The sequence below is a fragment of the Abrus precatorius genome, unplaced genomic scaffold (assembly GCF_003935025.1).
Source record: "Abrus precatorius isolate BTA unplaced genomic scaffold, Abrus_2018 Scaffold9, whole genome shotgun sequence".
Classification (NCBI taxonomy): Eukaryota; Viridiplantae; Streptophyta; class Magnoliopsida; order Fabales; family Fabaceae; genus Abrus; species Abrus precatorius.
The window spans coordinates 30,820,586-30,840,958 of NW_020874439.1; the positions used below are offsets into that span (position 1 = coordinate 30,820,586).

General features: G+C 26.7%; 2 protein-coding genes across 4 annotated transcripts; one reads left to right on the plus strand and one right to left on the minus strand.

Moving 5' to 3' along the window:
• The first annotated feature begins 4,173 nt into the window (after window positions 1-4,173).
• On the plus strand, window positions 4,174-8,244 carry LOC113851472 (non-specific phospholipase C1). The gene is made up of 3 exons (XM_027481967.1): window positions 4,174-5,468; window positions 6,808-6,984; window positions 7,529-8,244. Exons 1-3 carry the CDS (start codon window positions 4,364-4,366, stop codon window positions 7,846-7,848), a joined length of 1,602 nt encoding a protein of 533 aa, XP_027337768.1. The 5' UTR covers window positions 4,174-4,363; the 3' UTR covers window positions 7,849-8,244.
• Window positions 8,245-14,587: 6,343 nt separating this feature from the next.
• LOC113851474 (E3 ubiquitin-protein ligase AIRP2) lies at window positions 14,588-18,486 on the minus strand. 3 transcript variants are annotated; one of them, XM_027481970.1, is made up of 6 exons: window positions 18,304-18,404; window positions 17,895-17,965; window positions 17,552-17,702; window positions 17,295-17,361; window positions 16,928-17,162; window positions 15,990-16,200 (listed from the first exon to the last, which is right to left on the minus strand). In XM_027481970.1, the coding sequence occupies exons 2-6, from the start codon at window positions 17,900-17,902 to the stop codon at window positions 15,990-15,992; spliced, it is 672 nt and encodes a 223-aa protein (XP_027337771.1). In that variant the 5' UTR covers window positions 17,903-17,965; window positions 18,304-18,404. The 3 variants fall into 3 exon arrangements, with proteins under 3 accessions (XP_027337770.1, XP_027337771.1, XP_027337769.1); XM_027481969.1 differs by lacking the exon at window positions 17,895-17,965 and having other exon boundaries at window positions 14,588-16,200; window positions 18,304-18,486; XM_027481968.1 differs by lacking the exon at window positions 17,895-17,965 and having other exon boundaries at window positions 17,552-17,729; window positions 18,295-18,371.
• Between the last annotated feature and the right edge of the window lie 1,887 nt (window positions 18,487-20,373).

Below are 20,373 nucleotides of genomic sequence, written 5' to 3' on the forward strand. Positions count from 1 at the left end.
CACTAAATTGATAATCATTTTTTTAATATTATGTAAAAAAAAACTAAATAAATTAAGAATTTAATTTATATACATTGACTGTGTAATTTTTTACATTATTACCCAAAGCTGAATTGTTATATCACTAAAATTACATATTTTTTTTTGTAATAATTAAAATAAATATATTTTTATTAATTGATAATATAATTTTTTTTACATGGCATATCAAAATTAAAATCATTAATTAATACTTATAATTTGAATAACTTAATCTGTTATTTCTTTGTATACCATTGAATTAACTTATCGCCAAACTATTTCCAATTCATTCTCAATCTTTTACTATCTTCAAGGTATGTATAACTTTAGAGGTGAAAAAAATATATTTTCCTATTAAATGACATATTATGTAAGTACTGTTTTTGCAATAATTATCTTTAAAATTGAGTTGCACATCAAATCGATAATAATAAAATATATAATTATTATTATATAAAATATTAAATAAAAATTATAAAAATTAAAAGTTAAATAAAATTTTAAATTAGCATAAAATAATATATTTTATGATTTATAAGACAAAAAATCATAATAAACAGTTAATAATAATAAATTTATATGTAGATATTATGTACAAATCTTTATTTATCTGAATATATTTAAAAATAAAGATATAAAATATAAAAGATTGATTCATTCAACTCTTTACGCTGGTTCTTACTTGATTTTGGAAATTTTTTAATTAGTTTGACTAATTTTTTACTCTGTCAATTTTTTAATTGATCAAATTGGTTCATTCAATCAAATTTTAATAATTCTTGCAACTATACAGGTGTTAACTCATGCAATACTTTTTTATACAACTATACCGTTTTTTTTTTAATCCAAATTTTGGGTAAAGGCAGCATGCAATACTTTCAAAAAAAATCAAATGAGCATATAATATAAGAAACACTAATAAAACAAAAATATATATAACATGTAATATTTTTACAATAATATTATATGAATTAGTAATTAAATATAAACATTTTAATTTACACAATTTTGTTTATTTAGATCACGTATATTTTCTATTTGAGCATGATAACATTATCGTGAATGACAAAATTTTCATTCTAAATATTTGAATTTAATAACTCAAGTGATTGAGGAAAGGTGTGATTTGAGATTGACAGTACCTTTCAAAGAAGGAATATACCATTCGACCATGTAAATGTTCCAAGTTTTGACACAACTATTTGAAATGTAAAACGCATTTTGGTTATTATATTTGTATTTTACCAAACACGTCACTTCAGGCCTAAATCTATTGTTATTTACATGAAAACAAAAGGCACAGAAGCACCCCCCACCAATTTCAAATTTGACTTGTTAAAAAATGACTTGAATTATCTAACTATATATCCAATATTTATGTGCTAAAGCTTTTCAATATTAAAAGAAAGTTTAATTTGAATACATTATCCGTTTTTTAATTCGAACATACGCTTTGAAAGATATATTATATTAATAAATGTAAGATATATGGATTTTATTTTAATTTCTCATATGGACAAGAGTAATATATATATATATAGATAGATAGAGAGAGAGAGAGAGAGAGAGAGCAAAGTGTTAAGGTTGAAAGAGAATGGAATTATATTTTAAAAGAAAAGTTTTGACATTCAATACTCAAACTTAGTACATAAAGTGAATTAGCTAATATTTTTGTTGACATGTATTTGAATAAATTTTGTTATTTTAATAATTACATTACATATGATGTTACTGAAATGATAATACTATATGTCAACAATATATAATAACAAATCACATTCGGTGTTAAATTTGTAAGTATAATATTTTAAAAAAATTATCATAAAATTTATTTATCAATTCAATTATTGAATTATATGATATTATTATATAATTACAATAGTTTTAGTAATTCAAGAAGGTTCAAAGCTTATTATCAACAATTTTGAATCACTAACAGCTCAATATTTAAACTAGATCAAACACTTGGTTCAATACCTACTGTAACACAAATATGCAACATACAAAAACACAACGACGCTTAATACAATGCACACTTAAAAGAGAAGATCATAATAGTTAAAAAATCACTCAATCTTAGGACTTAAAAACTTCTACAATTGAGTTTTTAAAATGTGTAATGTTGTCTGTAGTACCTTAATTGTGTATGAATTACTTATAACTGTTATATATATAATTAATCATCGTCACCATGTTAGATACACATTCTAATCCTATAGTTATTCTACTGGTATAAATATTCATTTACAGAGAACCATATTATCTTCAATTCAGACTCATAAATATAGCAGTGGTCTTACTCTATATCACATTAAACTCACTCCTTTTGGGCTCATAACAGTTAGTTTTTAAGGATTTAAATTTTGATCGTATTAATTCTTGAAATAATTTATCATCTAATTAATTTGTTATAATATCATTCTACATGTTCTTATGAATAACTAATGGGGTAATTATGTAATTTTAAAAAATTAAGTTGACAATTTTCATTTTAAACAAAAATATTGATATTTAACAGTTATGTTTTTATTGCTTAAAGACTTTTACTAGATGTTTCTTTGTTTGTCTCTCTCTCTATATATATATATAATTTTTTTTATATTAGTATAAGTTTAAAATTTTTTATACTTAATTTTAATTTTTTATTTAATTTATATTTAATATGCTATAATTTATTATTTTATTAACTATTAAATATAAATTAAATAAAATACTTAAATTCAATTTAAGAATTTTTAAATTTATACTAACGTAAAAATATTCTTTATATATATATATATATAATTATTTTTTTATAAAGTTTACAAGCGGTATTTTTAACCACAATAATAAATATCACGTTTGATCAAATTATTGGATAATAAATGTCTATTTGTTGATACTTGATTTGTTTACCTTATCAAAATATCGGGTTAGTGGACCACTAATTAGTCGCTTTTTGACCAAATCCTGACAGCACAAACCTGATTCAATATTTCTTCTAAATGAAATTTGACTATTTTAATTATATACTCCTATGTATTAAATATGAGTCTTTTTTTAATAATTTTTTTTTAAAAATAATTTTAAATAAAATATTTTAAAAACTATTTTTATTATGGCATATATATTTTTTTAAATTTTACCTTAATTTAATCTTTTACTTCATGTTTTCAATTTTAAATCGATGCTTATATATATATATATATATATGATTTCACATTAAAATTGATTTAAATCATCAAAGTGTTTTCGTGGACCACCCTTCGCGTGTGACAACTCAGAGAAAATAACCGACCAATAGACCAAAAAGAATGTGAAATGTTTACTTTATTTTATTCTTTTAATAAAAAATTCTGACAGATAAAATTATTAAAACTCTTTTAGTTTAATGGATATGGTATGATAAAAAAAATAGTTAAATAATAATATAATAAAATCAGAATAAGATAAAATATTATTTTATTTTGTTTTATTTTAAATATATTTTTAATGTTGTATTTTCTTGTAATTTTGATTTTAGTTTTTAAGAAGAAAACATTATCACTAGAAATTTAAAATGTTGAATTAAAAAAAAAAAAGAGACCGCACTTAAAATATCACAAAACTATAAAAACTGAAAATATATTTAAGTTGTTGTTTTATATTTGGTGTGTATTAAGATATTAAATTAAATAAATTATTTTATTTTAATTATTTTTAAAACTGGTTTTTAGGTTCTCCACTTCTCTAAAGATAAACTCTACACAAGAAAGAAATACCTTTATTATATCTTATTAATGAAAAATAAAATAATATGAAAAGTTCTATTATATTATTTCATTTTATCTACAACAAGTCTAAAATTATTAAATCAATATACTTTTAGGTTAGGGATATAATTTTTTTTATAAAGAATTAATTTTTATATACTTTTAATAATAATTTTACTTCTCTTTTTTTTTTTTTGTCTCTTTACATGTTTTTGTCATATTATGTTACTTATTATGTCTTCGTTGTTTTTTTTTTTTCCAATATTTCGAAACCATATAGAAAATTAACACTTAAGAAAACTTTTTGTTCTAAAAGAATTAATAGTTAAGAAAAGTTTTCTTAACAAAACCATGAAAGTATGATGGTAAGACTTTGATTGAAACTTGTACATATATTCATTAATTTGGGTGTTTCGTAGATAAGAGTAAGACAAAGACAAGAATAAGAAAAAGAAAGAATCCTTAATTTGAAAGCATATCCCATTTATATATACACATTTCAAATTGCAATAAAAACCACTCAACTAATCATCACACAACCGAGCCGAACCAAACCAAACCAAACCCCCTCACTGTTCCTGTTTTCATTTTAAACTTTCCGGTCACCGGAGATGGATCTCCGGCGAGTCTCTTTCTCCTTCATCCTCGTCCTATTCCTCCTTCTCTCTCCCCATTCTGCCGCCGACGACACTCTCCGGCGGCGAAAACAGAAGATTGCCGGCCCAATCAAGACCGTCGTCGTCATCGTCATGGAGAATCGCTCCTTTGACCATGTCCTCGGGTGGCTCAAGTCGACCCGACCCGACATCGACGGTCTCACGGGCTCCGAATCGAACCGGATCTCCGCCTCCGATCCATCTTCGCCGGAAATCCGCGTCTCCGACGACGCACTCTTCATCGACTCCGACCCAGGCCACTCCTTCCAAGCCATAAGGGAACAAATATTCGGCTCCAATGATAGCTCCGCCAAGCCGGCTCCAATGAACGGCTTCGCTCAACAAGCCGAGTCAATGGTCAACGGCATGTCCAAAACCGTCATGAGCGGTTTTAGACCGGAGATTCTACCGGTTTACACCAAATTGGTTAACCACTTCGGTTTGTTCGATAAATGGTTCGCTTCGGTTCCAGCTTCGACCCAACCGAACCGGTTCTACGTTCACTCCGCCACTTCACACGGTGCTATGAGCAACGTTCGCAAAGACCTCATTCAGGGTTTTCCTCAAAAAACCATTTTTGACTCTCTTAATGAAAATGGCCTTAATTTTGGGATATATTACCAAAATATCCCTGCCACGTTGTTCTTCAAGAGTCTTAGGAAGTTGAAGAATTCTGTGAAGTTTCATAACTATAAGTTGAAGTTCAAGAAGCATGCTAAGAAGGGTAAGCTTCCGAATTATGTGGTGGTGGAGCAGCGTTACTTTGATGTTGACCTTTTTCCGGCGAATGATGACCACCCTTCGCATGATGTTGCTGTGGGGCAAATGTTTGTGAAAGAGGTGTATGAGATTTTGAGGAAGAGTCCTCAGTGGAAGGAGATGGCGATTTTGATTACTTATGATGAACATGGTGGGTTTTATGATCATGTGCCTACACCTGTTGAGGGTGTTCCTAACCCTGATGGGATCATTGGGCCTCCCCCTTATTACTTTAGGTTTGATAGGTTGGGCGTTCGTGTGCCCACCATTCTTATCTCGCCTTGGATTGAGAAGGGAACTGGTATGTGTTGAAAAGTTTTGATATTTTTTGTAAGTTTTATTTTTGGGTCTTGTGTTGTTTGTTCATGTTGGTTTTGATTGTGTGGATGATGATTCAAATCTTGTTTTGCTTTGATTTTGTTTAGTGTAGTTTTTTTAAGGGGAAAGAAAGAGATTTTGATGGTATGTGGTGAGTTAGGTTTTGGGGGTGAAATACGAAGGAAGTCCGGTGAAATTTGACCTTTTTGAACCACCCTTTTCTAACTTTTGAGTTATCAGATTGAGGATGTTGAACATCTTTTGGCTTTGTTGGGTTCAACAAGGAGATTTTGACTTATTTGTTTCTTGAGCGTTGTTTTGGTTGTTAGTCTACAAAATTTGATGTTGTTGGGTAATTGTACCTTTAGACTTGATTGAAGTATACTTCTGCATGAAGATGCACAGGTGTTAAGGTTTATTTGGTTTATGATGGTGTTTTGAAGACATTACACTGTTTTGATAACTCGTGGGATTTGTACATGCTTTTGTTGAAGTAATTTTGGATCTTACTAACTTGAAAGTTAATGGTTTTTTTTTTTTTTTTGGGGGGGGGGGGTACTGGTAAGATATACATGAATCTAGTCTTTTTTGCCCTTGATGGAGTTATATGTGTGTACCTTTTTTTTGTTTATTGGAAAGATTTTGTATGAATTCAAATGATGTACTAAATGTTATATTGTTGTGTACTTGTTTAGTATACCTGAAAATTAGTTTTGGCCATCTTGGTGTATACTTTTGTTCTCACTAATCAAACAATCTATGCACATAGATTTATGTGGGTTGTTATAAAGTAGTTTGAGCATTTATGTACTGAATAAATAGTAAGGTAGTAATTTATTTGTTTGAGGTTGATTATGGAATATTTGTGACAGGGATGAGAAATGTTTCTACTTAATTGCAACGTATTAAAACTGTGAAAATAGGCAAATATTTGAATTTTGAAGTTCACTCTTTTGGATCTATTGACTGTTTTACTCCCACAAAGACATGCTATAATTCAATATTTTTTAGTGCTCAACCTCCATATATAGGTAATTGTAGAGTTGGTTATTTTGGCAATGATCTTATAGAATGTGAGACCATAGATAACTCTAATTAGTTTCTAAAAGGATGGTTCATCAGTTTTAATTTGCATTATGATGTTGTTCTTGTTGTTTCTGATATTAAACTTTCTGTGCATCATTGGTCATTTTCCTAGTGATTTTAATTACCTACTTTTTAAGTTTTAATTATTTCATTACATGTTTGACTACCTCTTGTTTAGGGTACCATTTTCGGCATTAGTTGGTTCTTGATTTCATTTAAATTTTATTCTTTTGTAGTGATTCATGAACCAGATGGGCCAACACCATATTCTCAATATGAACATTCATCCATTCCTGCTACAGTAAAGAAGCTTTTCAATTTAAAATCCAATTTCTTGACAAAGAGAGATGCATGGGCTGGTACCTTTGAAAAATACTTTAACATTCGTGATACCCCTCGGGATGATTGTCCAGGTTTGCATCTACTTCCTAGATTGTTGCATCTGACAACAAAATTTGGAAATAAATGCTTGTTGAACCACTTTAGATTATATGCTTTAATTGTCTTAAAAATTGGTTCATCATAAAAAATTAACTTAAAATTGGTATTGAAATATTGGTCTGGATTTTGTCCCCCCACCCCATTATAATCTATCTATCTAGATTGGTGACCAAATAGACTCTTGAAGTTTCCATCCATGGCAATAACTTTGATATAGACCTGAATCAGTCTTAGAAATTTCCTATCTCTTACTAACTGCAATAAGAAAAAATATGTAAGTTTCCACTTTTGTCACCTTCCAAAAGGCATCTTTGGAAGTATATTGAAACACCAATGGTGCAATCATATGCATATAAAGGTCCAAAACATAAAATCCAAAGTTTTTCGTTTGTCATTTTCTATCTAGAGCCGTTTGATGCTTCCATCATTATTATGTTTTAACATCTGGTTTTTTTATTGTGTCCTAAAAGACACAATAAAAAACCGTTTAACATTATTTCTAATATGTTTTTATAGAAACACTTCCTGAAATCAAGACACTAAGGCCATCTGGACCAAGAGAAGATTCAAGTCTCTCAGAATTCCAAATAGAATTGATCCAGCTTGCATCTCAACTCAATGGTGACTATGTACTAAACTCTTATCCTAACATTGGTAAAAGAATGACAGTGGGAGAAGCAAACAAGTATGCAGAAGATGCAGTGAAGAGGTTCCTTGAAGCTGGCAGAGCTGCTCTTAAAGCTGGAGCTAATGACTCAGCCATTGTCACAATGAGGCCTTCCCTCACTAGCAGAGTTGCTATGGGAGAAAACCGCAAAAATGTGGAATCTTACTGATTCTTTTACTATACGAGTTGTAAATATGGCATATATATATGTTTAGCATATTCCATATTAAATTTAAGAAAGAAATACAAGAGTTCTTAGTAAAAATAATTTCGGTTCAAGAACAATTAAGACTTGATTAATCACCACTTGTTGGGGTTGATTGTTCTTAAATTGAAATGAATTTTACTAAGAATTGTATTTCTTAAATTTATACCACGTGCCCCAGAAAGGGTTAACAAAAAAAGAAAATTCTAGAAATATTTATAGTACTTCCTAGATATTTGGCTTTTGAAAGAAACAATATGTATTATGTGTACTGTTATCTTGTATGATAATGTTCTTAGTTAGGAAGAAATGTACTGCTTTATATATTTTTTATGTCACCTTCTTTGTCTTTACTTATTTTCAAATAATTAATTATTTTGTGTAGTTCTTTGGCTTTTGAATGATGTATCTTTTTTTTTTTATAACATAAACCTTAATGTATAGGTTGTTCTTTTTAACTTACGGGAAATGTAAATATTTTTTTAAAATATGTTATTATCTTAAAATAATTTACATGCATTTCGTTTTAGTTCAAAAAGTATTTCTTTCTGCAAAAAGGGATAAGCAAATGGGCTTAAATTATTGAAATTTAAATTTGGCGGAATTAAAATAACAAAAATAACCAGCTAGGTTATTTCTGCATTGTGCTAGTTTTTTCAATTTAACACTATATTTAACACTAATTAAATATAGTGTTAAATATTATTATACAGTAAAACATTATTCTACCATAATAAATACAGTTAAATCTACGATAAAATGATCAATAAATTTTTTTAATAATATTGTTTAAATTAATTAAATATTACATTTAATAAATATAATATTAAATATTATTATACCGTAATAAATACAGTCAAATCTAAAATAAGAGATACATATTAAATTATTTTTTAGTAATGTCATTTAAATTAATTATATATTACACTTGAAAAATATAGTGTTAAATATTATTATACCCTAATAAATACAGTCAAATTTAAGATAAGAGATTCATATTGAATAATTTTTTTAGTAATATTATTTAACTCAATTGTGTATTACACTTAATAAACATAATGTTAAATTTTATTATACAATAAAATATTATTAGACCGTAATAAAAACAGTCAAATCTGAGATAAGAAATTTATATTGAATAAAATTTTTAAAAATATTATTTAAATTTATTTTATATTACACCTAATAAATATAGTGTTAAATATTATTATACAGTAAAATATTATTATACTGTAATAAACAGTCAAATTTAAAATAAGAAAATCTTATTGAATAATTTTTTAATAATATTATTTAAATTAATTGAATATTCCACTTAATATATATAATTTTAAATATTGTTATATAGTAAAATTTAATATGTACTTTTAATTTAGTGAAAATAGTTTCAATTGTAATTGCTAATGTTAAAATTTATAATATTAAAAGTGAAGAAAGTAATACTTTAGGGGAAATGTTAACCGATGCCTTAAGAGTATTGAATAAAAAATTTATAATATTTTGGATAGAAAATATAAAAATAATTTTATTAATAACTTATTCTAATATTTTTTTATTATATTTTTTTAGTGAATCTCAATATAATTTTGAAAATTATTAGCTTTTAATCAATACCTTTAAAATATAATTTAGTAAACTCATATTTTTAATTTTTAATTTCTTCATTAATACAAATTTAAAAATTGTCTCATGTTTTAAAGAATTCGAACTATTGACTTCAATGCACTTACACCTCTATAAGTAGGTTTCAGAAACACCGTTCTGTGTCACCGAAAAGAGAGAAAATAATTATTCAGATAATCACTGTAAAAGCAAAAAGGCATAAAATGCCGAAAGCTTTGTTATTTTCTTGCATGGCTGTTTTATTTCTCATTGCATCTGCTTCAGGTATTGCTCTCTCTCTCTCTCTCTCTCTCTATATATATATATATATATATATATATAATTCTCTCTCTGAGCCCCAAACATCTGATTAATGTTCTGTTAACGGTGATGAAATAGATAAACCAGAAGCTGGCGCAGGTGATCCGTGCCGGAGCGACGATGAATGTCTTGATATACATTGCTCGATTTACATTCTCAATTGTTACCCGGCTTGCAAAACAAGCATATGTACTTGCGTGTGTTATCCACCTCAAGAAAATGTCTGATAACTGTAATAAAATAAAGAGGCTTTACTGTATGATTACAAAATAAGATGTCAAAACTCAATGCCTCATCATGAACTTGTCATCTGTATTAAGAGGTCGATCACAATAAAGATTTTGTTTATTTTGCTTTCTTTATGTTGTTTATTAAAATCCATATCACATTAATCTATCATTGAAATTTTGGATACGTGTTATGAATATTTCTTTTTCTAATTACTCATTGTCTTAAAAAGATTATTAGTTTGCTATTCTAGCAGTTATTTTTCACCAACTTTCAAAACTCAATTGTTAAGTTTTGTGTCAAAAAATTTATCTTACACAAAGATTGTGTATGAGCATTTCACATTTATAAATTTTAAATTTTTTATAAATATATTATGTAAATATTTTACATTATATTTTTATTATAAATTATTATATCAATAAAAATAATTGATTTTTATGATAATTAACACAAAATTATATTTTTGAATAATTATCTTTCAATTCTACATAATTAACATTATAAAAATATTTACACTTTCAGTTCTTTAAAATTAAACTCTAAATATTAATAACTAACAATATTTTGAATAACCTATTAAGAGTTTTAATAGTCAACATTTTCGTTAATTAAGTAAATTTGACTCATTTTTCTCTAACTTAAATTTATAGAAATATCCTTTTAAAAGTGTTCGTAAAAATTTGGCAAGAACTTAATTGATTATTTGTGCAAAACAAATTGGACTCAATATGCATAAATTTCATAGAAATAATGTGGTGCTTTAATTAAAAGATTATACATATTATATTAGAACACGATTCTTTTTTTTTCCTATTTTAAATTATTTTATAAATCAGTTGAATTAAATAATAAATAAACCGTGTGTAGTTTTCATTCTTAGAACTAGCTCGATTATTTTAAAAACAAAATTTGAAAATATTTTGAATGAATTTTTAATCTATTACTTTATTTAGAGTTAATAAAATGAGTACACTAACCCAAAATTATTTAATAAAATATTCAAATTAAATTTAACTCGTTTTACTCAACTTGAAAACTACTAAAAAATATCAAAGAATTTTCAAATTTGTAGATTATTTTACGAGTTCAAATTAAATTAAAACTTTGTTTAATTTTTTTTAATTATTGCTATTAATCGGCCAATGCAAATGGACCTAGTATTCTATTTTAATAACTCTAATTTAATGGATTGACTGAGGCATATATACTAAACTAAAAAGACTTAGTTAATATATGCATTTTCTGTATACAGTAAACAAATAAAACAAATTTTTATCGCTCAGACCTTAGGATTTGGACTATATTTCTCAATGAAAGAAGAAAATGCCTCTTCTCATTGCTCTACGAAAAATATCATATATATATATATATATATATATAGATAAATAAAAAAATGTAAATACAAATAAATTGGTTGAATTATAATCAACCATGATTAAATTTTAAATAGTGTGTGTAATTTATTTGCTTATATGTGTGTGCTTTTTAAAGAAATAATTTGAATACACATAATAAATATTATTAATAATATTCTTTAAATTAGTTGTATATTTTACTTAATAAATAGAGTTAAACATTCTTGTACTGTAAAATTTATTTATATGTACATATTTAATATGCACTTTTTAATTAATTGAAAAAAGTTCAAATTACGTAATATTTTTTTTTATAAATTAATGATAAATATCTTGTACATTATACGAGTATAGTTTTAGGTGTTTTTAATTTAAATTCTAATTTTTATATTATCATTATTTTGAATTCTTACTCTATGTGAGAATTTTTAATATTAAGTTATGTGATTTCTTCAGCTTTGAATATCCAACTTTTACTGTTTATTTCTTTTAAATAGTATTACGTATATTTAATTAATTCTATATCTACATGTTAATATTCACATTCCATACCCAAATCTATATCTATTTAATGATAGAACTTTCTTTTCATTGTATATAACATATACTTATTGAATCTTCAGTTGTAATTCCTACGGTCAAAATAGAAAAAAGTTAAAAATAAAAATATTTGTTAACACTAACTTTTCATATTTTTATTTTTTATTTATCTTCTAAGATTATTAACTCACAGATTAAAAAATATTAATAATATCTTAATTTGTTTTAATAATATTCAAAATTTCTTAATACGTTTTTATTTCATTCAATTATTTATTTATTTATTTATTTTAATACTTTTCTATGTACCGCTATTTCTCTCTCTTTTTCTCTGTATCTCTATAAAAAGTATGTAAATTAATTTAAAATAAGTAAAAGTATCAATTAAATTATCTTGTATGTTTAGATGAATAATATTGTTTTTTTTTAAATCTATTAAAAAAATAGAAGAAGTAATACTTTGAAGTAAATTTAATATTTTGTTTAAGAATTTCAAAAGAAAGAGAATGAAAGAATTCAAAAGATAAGAAAAAAGAAAAGAAAAGGAAGAACAAGAATAAATAATATAAATATCTTTAAAATGAAGGAACATAAGAAGATAAGATAAAGAAGGTTTAAAAAACTTTATTTTGTGTAAAAACTTTTAAGTAAGAATAGTCATTAAATAACTTTTATTCTTTCTTTTTTTTTTCCCAAGAAAATTAACTCTGAGGCAGAGTCTAAATTGATTGGATAAAAATAAAAAAATAAAAAAAATTTATATTAATTTGTTAAATATTTTCTTACAAGCATTATATTTATTTGTATCTTAATGTAATTTAAAAAATGTTACTAAAATATAAAAGAATTACTATTTTTAATAAGCACCTGTAAAATATAATTTAGTAAGACTCAATTTTTAATCTTTAATTTATTCATCAATGTAAAATTCGAAAACCGTGTTGTGTATATCTCAAAAAATCCGATTTCAATGTACTTCCCTTTTATAAACATGCCTCATCTTTATTGATTAAAAATAGAATTTTATTCTAATAAAATTTATATTTAATGCTATCACAGCTTATTAAAGAAAAATTTTAAATGTCATTAATAAATAAATAAACTAAAAATATTTAAAAAATGGCACTTACATTTTATTTTTTATAAATTTTAAAAATAATTTATTATTATGAAAATTAATGCACTTACTTACACCTTTATAAATAAGCCTGAGAAACACCTTTCTGTACCACCCATCAGAGAAAAAATATTAGTAAGAAAATCACTCTGAAAGCAGAGGCATAAAAATGGAGAAAGCTTTGTTGTTATTTTCTTGCTTGACATTTTTGCTATTAATTTCATCTGGATCAGGTATTGCTTTCTCTCTTCACTCTTCTTTCCATGTGAGTTTTTAGCAACAAAGTGTGCATAAAATCTTTTAAAGTGTACTTAAGAATATCCAATAATTAATAAGTATTATTTTTATTAAAATTACAATATTCAATATATTAAATCTTATAATAATGTATAAATTTTAATAAAAACTATATTGTATACGCAAGATCTTATTTAATATATTCGAATATATGTTAAAAAAATCAATGATTATTGGTTATAGGATCTTGCATATGTTTTATATTTAACTTGATTATGTGATTAAGGTTTGAATGAAGCTGAAGAAAAAGGCATAGCAGCAAGTGTTCCAGCTCGTTCGTGCAACGCTGATCTAGATTGTGTTGGTTTAAGTTGCCCTGTTCCAGGTCGTTGTGATCGCTTTTGCGTCGATAAACAATGTATATGTGCATGTTCTCCTCCTAAATGAACTCTTTCATAATCATAATAAAATAAAGAGATTTTACTGTTATTCAAAACTAAGATGTAAAATTTCAATGTCTCTGGAATTTATTATCTGTATTAAGAAGTTGAAATGTTGAGATAACACCTTCGATTGTCCACAACATATTTTGTCTTAGCATTTGAGAATTTATTTTGCTTTTCTTTTTTCTCTGTATGTTGTCCCTAAAGTTTAATACATATTTTGATACACAATTTAAATGAATATTTATTTAATAAATTGTTTTTAAATAAAAACTAACGTTATAGATTATAGTTCACAACATCGATCGTATTGATAGATTAGTCCAATTATAATAATAATAAAAAAAAGACTTGGATATTAAATTTAAATTAATAACTTTATATTTGACCATAAAATTCATTTAAATAAGTTTAAAAAAGGTTATTTTAATGAGCAACTGTTATATCAATAAATTTATTAAAATAAATTTAATAAGTTATATTATAAACTATATTTATAAATTGATTATAAACTCTTCTTTAAATATTAATTAGTTGAATGAGTCTTCATAGTAAAAAAAAATCATTAATGAGATAAATAAAAATATAATAAAAAGGATAAATTATGTTACTCTTCTTTGAGATAGTCAAATTATATATCTCATTGTTTTTTTAAATATTAAAATTCTCAAAATGAGAAAGGAAATTCCATTTCTTAAAAATTAACGTTAATAATAATAATAATAATAATAATTTAAAATTAGCTGTTGGTGGAAAAAATTCAACTTAAATGTAGTTCATGATAATAAATTTTTAAGGAAAATATATAAGTACAAAAAAAAGATGAGTTATAAATTAGCACAAGTCTATGAGCAAAAAATTTACTAATATAAATTAATAATACTCTAGAGTTCAGTTTCAGTGCCAATCCAAACATATGCCAAAGGTTTATGCCCTAAAAATTTAATCATACCCACCAAATAATATATGTTCCCATTTCTATATGCTCCACTTCACCCTCACTCATGGAGGTTTCATGGAAACAAAGTGTCACTTATTCCATCAATGTAATCTACCTTCTCTTCTCAGCCTACGCTGTCTTCTACATTCTCTTCTCAGCGTACGTTGTCTTTTTAATGCAGATTGGCTTTGCCATGATATATGCAGGCTCTGTGCGTGCCAAAAATGCCATGAACATAATGCTCACCAATGTAGTTGATGCAGTGGTTGGTAGCATCTCCTTCTATCTTTTTGGTTTTACATCTGCATATGGCAATTCCATCCCCTTGGCACTAAAAATGAACTATGATGATCCATTAGAGGCAGCCCAATTGCATGGTGGGTGTGGTACATGGAGTTTGTTTGTTTGTTTGCCAAAGGGATGTTTGTGATCCAAGCCTATAATTCAGGAGAGAAAGGGGTGGCAAGACCCTATGGGCTGGATTGATTGGACTCCAAGTGATTGAGATCTTGGTAATCTTGGGATGAGCAAGTGTAACAATGGGCCTTATTTTCTATGCCTTGCCCAAGCTTGATACTCTGAGAATTCCTGTAGATGAGCAAATTGCTAGGCTTGATATCTCAAGCCAAGGAGGTTATGCTTATGCTCCCCAAGAAGATAGTTATTCTTGGCCTTATTATGTAGATTATATGCCTATTAAGCATGGCCAATTATAGTCTGATTTTATAGTTACATGTTAATATTTTGTAATATGTAGAAACAATTAAATTTTGTGCCTTTAATTTGAGTAGCACTACATTTATTTGGTTCACTCATTTTGGATGAGGGCAAGGGAGCACAACAAAACAAAATGGGCATTAAAATCAAAGTTGGGTCCAATGAGGGGCAGTTTTACTTGCGGTTGAGCTATACTTAAAAAATCATAAAAATATCATGAAAGAGAATCTTGTCAAGTGGGTGGAACCCACACATCGGATAGACTTGATTGTCACTTCCACATCATTTTGTACACTTAATTGATAATGGATGTGCCATTGACTAGTTGGGGCGCAAGTACAAATCATGGTTGGATCAAAATTGCCATTCATTCATAAAATAAAACTAGGTTCATTATTATAACTGAATAACCAAAATCACCGTGTGGTTGGGAACAAAAGACTACTGGAATTTGGAACTCTTAGCTTGGGTTAGACATATTCCACCCATTTGAAGCCTATTGGAGCAAGACAGTAAGATATATACAAATAAAATCATGGTCTAAAATGCATGTATAACTAATTATTAGCATACACACTGTATCCAAAACCTGTAGGTAACCCTCACCTAAGAAAAGGATCAAAGGACACATGTCTGGGATCTGGAACAATCAGAGGCAACTTCTCTATGTACAGATACAGCATCTTACAATTCTCTTTGAAAATTGTTTCAACATCAACAATATCACTTATGTCTGTGTAAATCCAAAGGTCACCAGAGTTGACTCTCTTCAGGCTATCCCGGCAAAAGGGGCAAGACAGAGACCTCAGACACCTTAATCAACAAACACCGTTGTCATGACTAAACAATAACCAGAGAACAACAAACTTATAATTACTGCCTCATATTCTGATGACAAGATCAAATATAACAATGAACAAGTATGAGAAGTAAACAAATTTTGAGTGGTGGAAACTTCCACTTCAGAAACTTCAAAATTAATGGTTTTGCTTTTGATAAGGTAAAATTGATCAGATAAATTTATAAGAACGACTCAACTTTTTCATCGACAATGATTCGGTCTTCAAAAAGTTGGATCAAGAATTCAGGATTCTCACCTTTAAAGGACTAATCCTACCACCATTTTGACCTATAAGATTTTCTAATTGATATCAAAGATGCGATAAGTGGCAAAAGATCAGTTGTTAATATCATTTATGTGATTAACAAGACCATCCCGGTAAAGGAGAGGATCATGATTTCAATAGTTAATTATAAATTTAGAAACACACAAATATTTACCTACCACAAATCACACACGGGAGAAAGACATGCTCTCTTTCTCTCTTTAATCTGATAAGTTTCATTTATATGTTGAATAACAGACTAAGAAAAGCATATTGCCAACATCACAACTCCAATAACCAAAAGGATGTCCAAAAAGAAACTTGGTTTTGTGCAAAAAGTATGATCAGCATAATATTAAAAAAATAACTGGAAAGAATCTAAGAATAATGAGATAATGAAATGAGGTAATAGAAGCACAATCAAGGAAATTTACCAATCTCTGTAGCACTCCAAACACATATAGTGGCAGCAATTAGGCAGCACAACTTTTGCTTTCACCTCCAAGCAAACTCCACATTCCTCTTCCCTTTCAATGTCAATTTCAGATTGTCTTCTATCTCTGAACTCGCTCCTCCTTTGATATCTAAGAGCATATACTTCTTTCTGTTTCCTTTCCTCCAAATCTGTGATGCCTTTCTGAAGTTGCAATAAAGCAGGAAATATAACCGCTGTTTATCAGCAAAAGTGAAAAACAAAAAAAATATGTGAATTATATGTTAATCATCAAGCACATAAGAAATGAATCCAGTTGCACCCTAAAAGCAATGAGCATACATTCATCTTTACTACATTTAACTTACTGTAAAATTGTCTAATGGTTGCTCTCCTTTCATATATTGACATAGTATTGTTCCCATTTCCATAAGTCTGCATTCATGTAGAAGGATTAAATCTACAAACAGATTATGACAATTTAAGAACAAAAAATGGTAAATTAGAATAGAAACAAATGAAGAAAATAAAACTAAAGTTGAAGATTGTTTTAACCTTTATAAGACTCTTATTTGGCTATATCTGTAGTCAACATAAAGACTTCAACAGAGTCTTACATACATACCACATAAATTAGAATTCTCAGCAAACCCAGGGCACCGGCCAGGCGGTAATCTGTCCACTGAACAAGAAAGAGAAAAATGGGAGCTGCTGGACTATATGATAGCCTCATCTGAAAGCATCCTCCATCTTTATCCCTTGGATGGCCTAATGCCCTAACAATGAGATAAGAGCAAAGAGGGAAAAAAGAAAGGTAATTAAGTACAATTTCCCATGATAAAAAATGCTAAACTCAGCTAAGAGAATTTGTATGAAAGACCCCAGCATAAACATGTCAATGAAGTGTTGAATATTGAAAAATATTATCCAATTTCAATTTTCCAACAAGAAAACTGAGAGTATAATACAAATTCATTGGTTGCAGTTCATCAATGATCCCCCTCTTACTTAAAACAATTCCCTCAGCTTCAAAGTTCCACTATACCTCAAGAAAAACATGATATAATTCAGCTCCAAATAACAAAATTTGACCACACAACATGAAAACAACATTTATTTACATAGATTATGCAGAATGACACAAGGCTAAAATGCATAATGGGTATAAAAAAAATTCAATTTTTGAAAATCAAGTAAAAAATTCTAGTGATGCATCATGTTCCAAACTTCAAGAGCATAACAGACCCTCAATTCTTCCAGAGAAAAAGATTCAATTTTCAATCTGGGAATAGCTGAAGTACACATTATATGCTAATGAAGCTGAATTCTCATTCAAAAAACTACCCAATAAAAAGATATAAGAAGAGAGAGACATACAGGGTATTAGCATACTGAATATCAGCTTCCAGAGCTTTTAGAGAGTCCTGAAAGGAACACTTTCCCATACCCAAATATTTTCCCGGAAAAATTTTCTGCATGCAGTTGAGAAAAATCCCTTAAAGCCAAATATTAATATATAGGATTGTATATGATGATTGTACATGGCACTATCACAGTCACCCCGAGAAAATTTAGCTAATGGTATTGATAAGCGGGTTACCTAATTCGAGAGTGGATTTCAATATATTTAGAGACGATTTTGCCCCTTAATTTTTCCGAAAAAACAAAGAAAAACTAAACACACCCTAAAGTGATCAATAAGGAGGGACCCCTTTTGTTCAATTTTATTATAAATTTTTGATTTTAGAGTATCGAGTTGTTTAAGGAGGACCCGCATTGAATAAATCTTCTCTGGATAAGATTATGGGAAACCGGTACGTTAGATTTTTTTAATATGAAAACATCTCTATAATAGCATCAAGCGAGAGATTCTTTCCTGATTTTCGGAAATCTTCTATGAGAAAAATAAATATAAAAGTTTTTATGTGTTTATTAAACTAAAAAATGACTAAAATTATTTTTATATATTTGTTAAATTTTATTATGAAACATAAAATAAATATATTATTATTTATATTCTCTTCTTTTCATTAAAACTATGAGGAAATATAAAATATTATTGGTTAGGGTCATGAATGAATCTGAACTACTTTGTATCATTCTACTGACTGTTACTGTACCCGATGGTGGCGCCAGCAAGTTTGGCTGAAACGGGTAGCATGTGGAAAGACAATTATACCCAATAACTACTGCAATTTGTGCAAATTGGTTAATATTAATAAAAAAAAGAATTGATAAGTCTGACTTTACGTTTGTTTAATTTAAAAAAAATATTTATATAGATAAAAATTATAATTTTTTAAATAATTATTAACTGATTAATCAATAAAAATTGATAAATTTAACTTAACTTTGTTTACTTTAAAAAATATATTTTATATAGATAAAAATTATAAAAATATTTTTTTATTATTTAAGAGATTTATACAAAATATTTAAAGTGATAAAAATATACCGAATTTAACTTTTAATAACACTTAAAAATAGTAGTTGTTTTAAAGAAAATATTGTTGGTGTGGAAGCATGTTAAAGTGATTGTATTATAAATTCATCTATTGAATAAAAATATTTATATTTAAATTCTTTATTCAATACAAACATTTTTTAAATAACTAGTAACTATGAATTATACCAAACTATTCTTCATTTTTTTAAGTAGTGCACAATATAATAATATAATTATTATTTAAAAGTGACTTTAAAGAGTGATTATATAAGTACTCTTAAAATTTAAAATTTTAATAACTTTTAATTTATAAACTTACTCAAAGATAAAATGAATCTCTTCTTTTGCATCTTTCTTGCGCTAATAAGGTGAATCTCTTCCATAATTATAAGTACTATATCTTTCTATTCTCTTTTTTTTTTCTATTATGGATAAAGTCTCCTATTATATTGATCTTTTTTTTTAATTTATTATTATTTCATTCATTTAAATATATACTATTTAGTTAACACGCAACATACAACTGTTCTAATGAGGTAAAAAAAATTGATTTTAATTTGTGATAAATTTTTTTTATAAATACATAAATTTAAAATTTTAGACATATAAATTCAAGTTTAAATATAATAATAAATTAATTTTGATTTATAATAAAAAATTATAAAGATGAAAATTTTAAATTTGTAATTCTTATTTTGGAGATGGTTATAAAAATATATATTTACTCTGAATCAAAGTGCTTGTAGTATCATTTTGAATTACTTTTTAAAACAATGCAAAATTATTCATTATTGTTTTTTTATTGTAGTGTTACAAAGGGAAGTTAAATTTATAAAATTTTATATTAAACTAAAAAACAAGCAAGACACATATTTACAACTAACTACATGCATTTTTTTTGTCATCAATTAAACAAAATTTAATGAATGAAAGATAAATAAAGTAAATAAGTTAATAATATATAAAACATGATTCTTCTGAATTGCAATTCAAAACATTTG

Coding starts and splice junctions, on each gene's coding strand:
- LOC113851472 (XM_027481967.1), top strand. CDS start 4,364: ATGGATCTCCGGCGAGTCTCTTTCTCCTTCATCCTCGTCCTATTCCTC. Junction 5,469..6,807: donor TTGGATTGAGAAGGGAACTG/GTATGTGTTGAA, acceptor ATTCTTTTGTAG/TGATTCATGAACCAGATGGG. Junction 6,985..7,528: donor CCCTCGGGATGATTGTCCAG/GTTTGCATCTAC, acceptor ATGTTTTTATAG/AAACACTTCCTGAAATCAAG.
- LOC113851474 (XM_027481968.1), bottom strand. CDS start 18,371: ATGGGAAAGTGTTCCTTTCAGGACTCTCTAAAAGCTCTGGAAGCTGAT. Junction 17,163..17,294: donor AACCATTAGACAATTTTACA/GTAAGTTAAATG, acceptor GCTGATAAACAG/CGGTTATATTTCCTGCTTTA. Junction 16,201..16,927: donor TTGGAGTGCTACAGAGATTG/GTAAATTTCCTT, acceptor TTGTTGATTAAG/GTGTCTGAGGTCTCTGTCTT.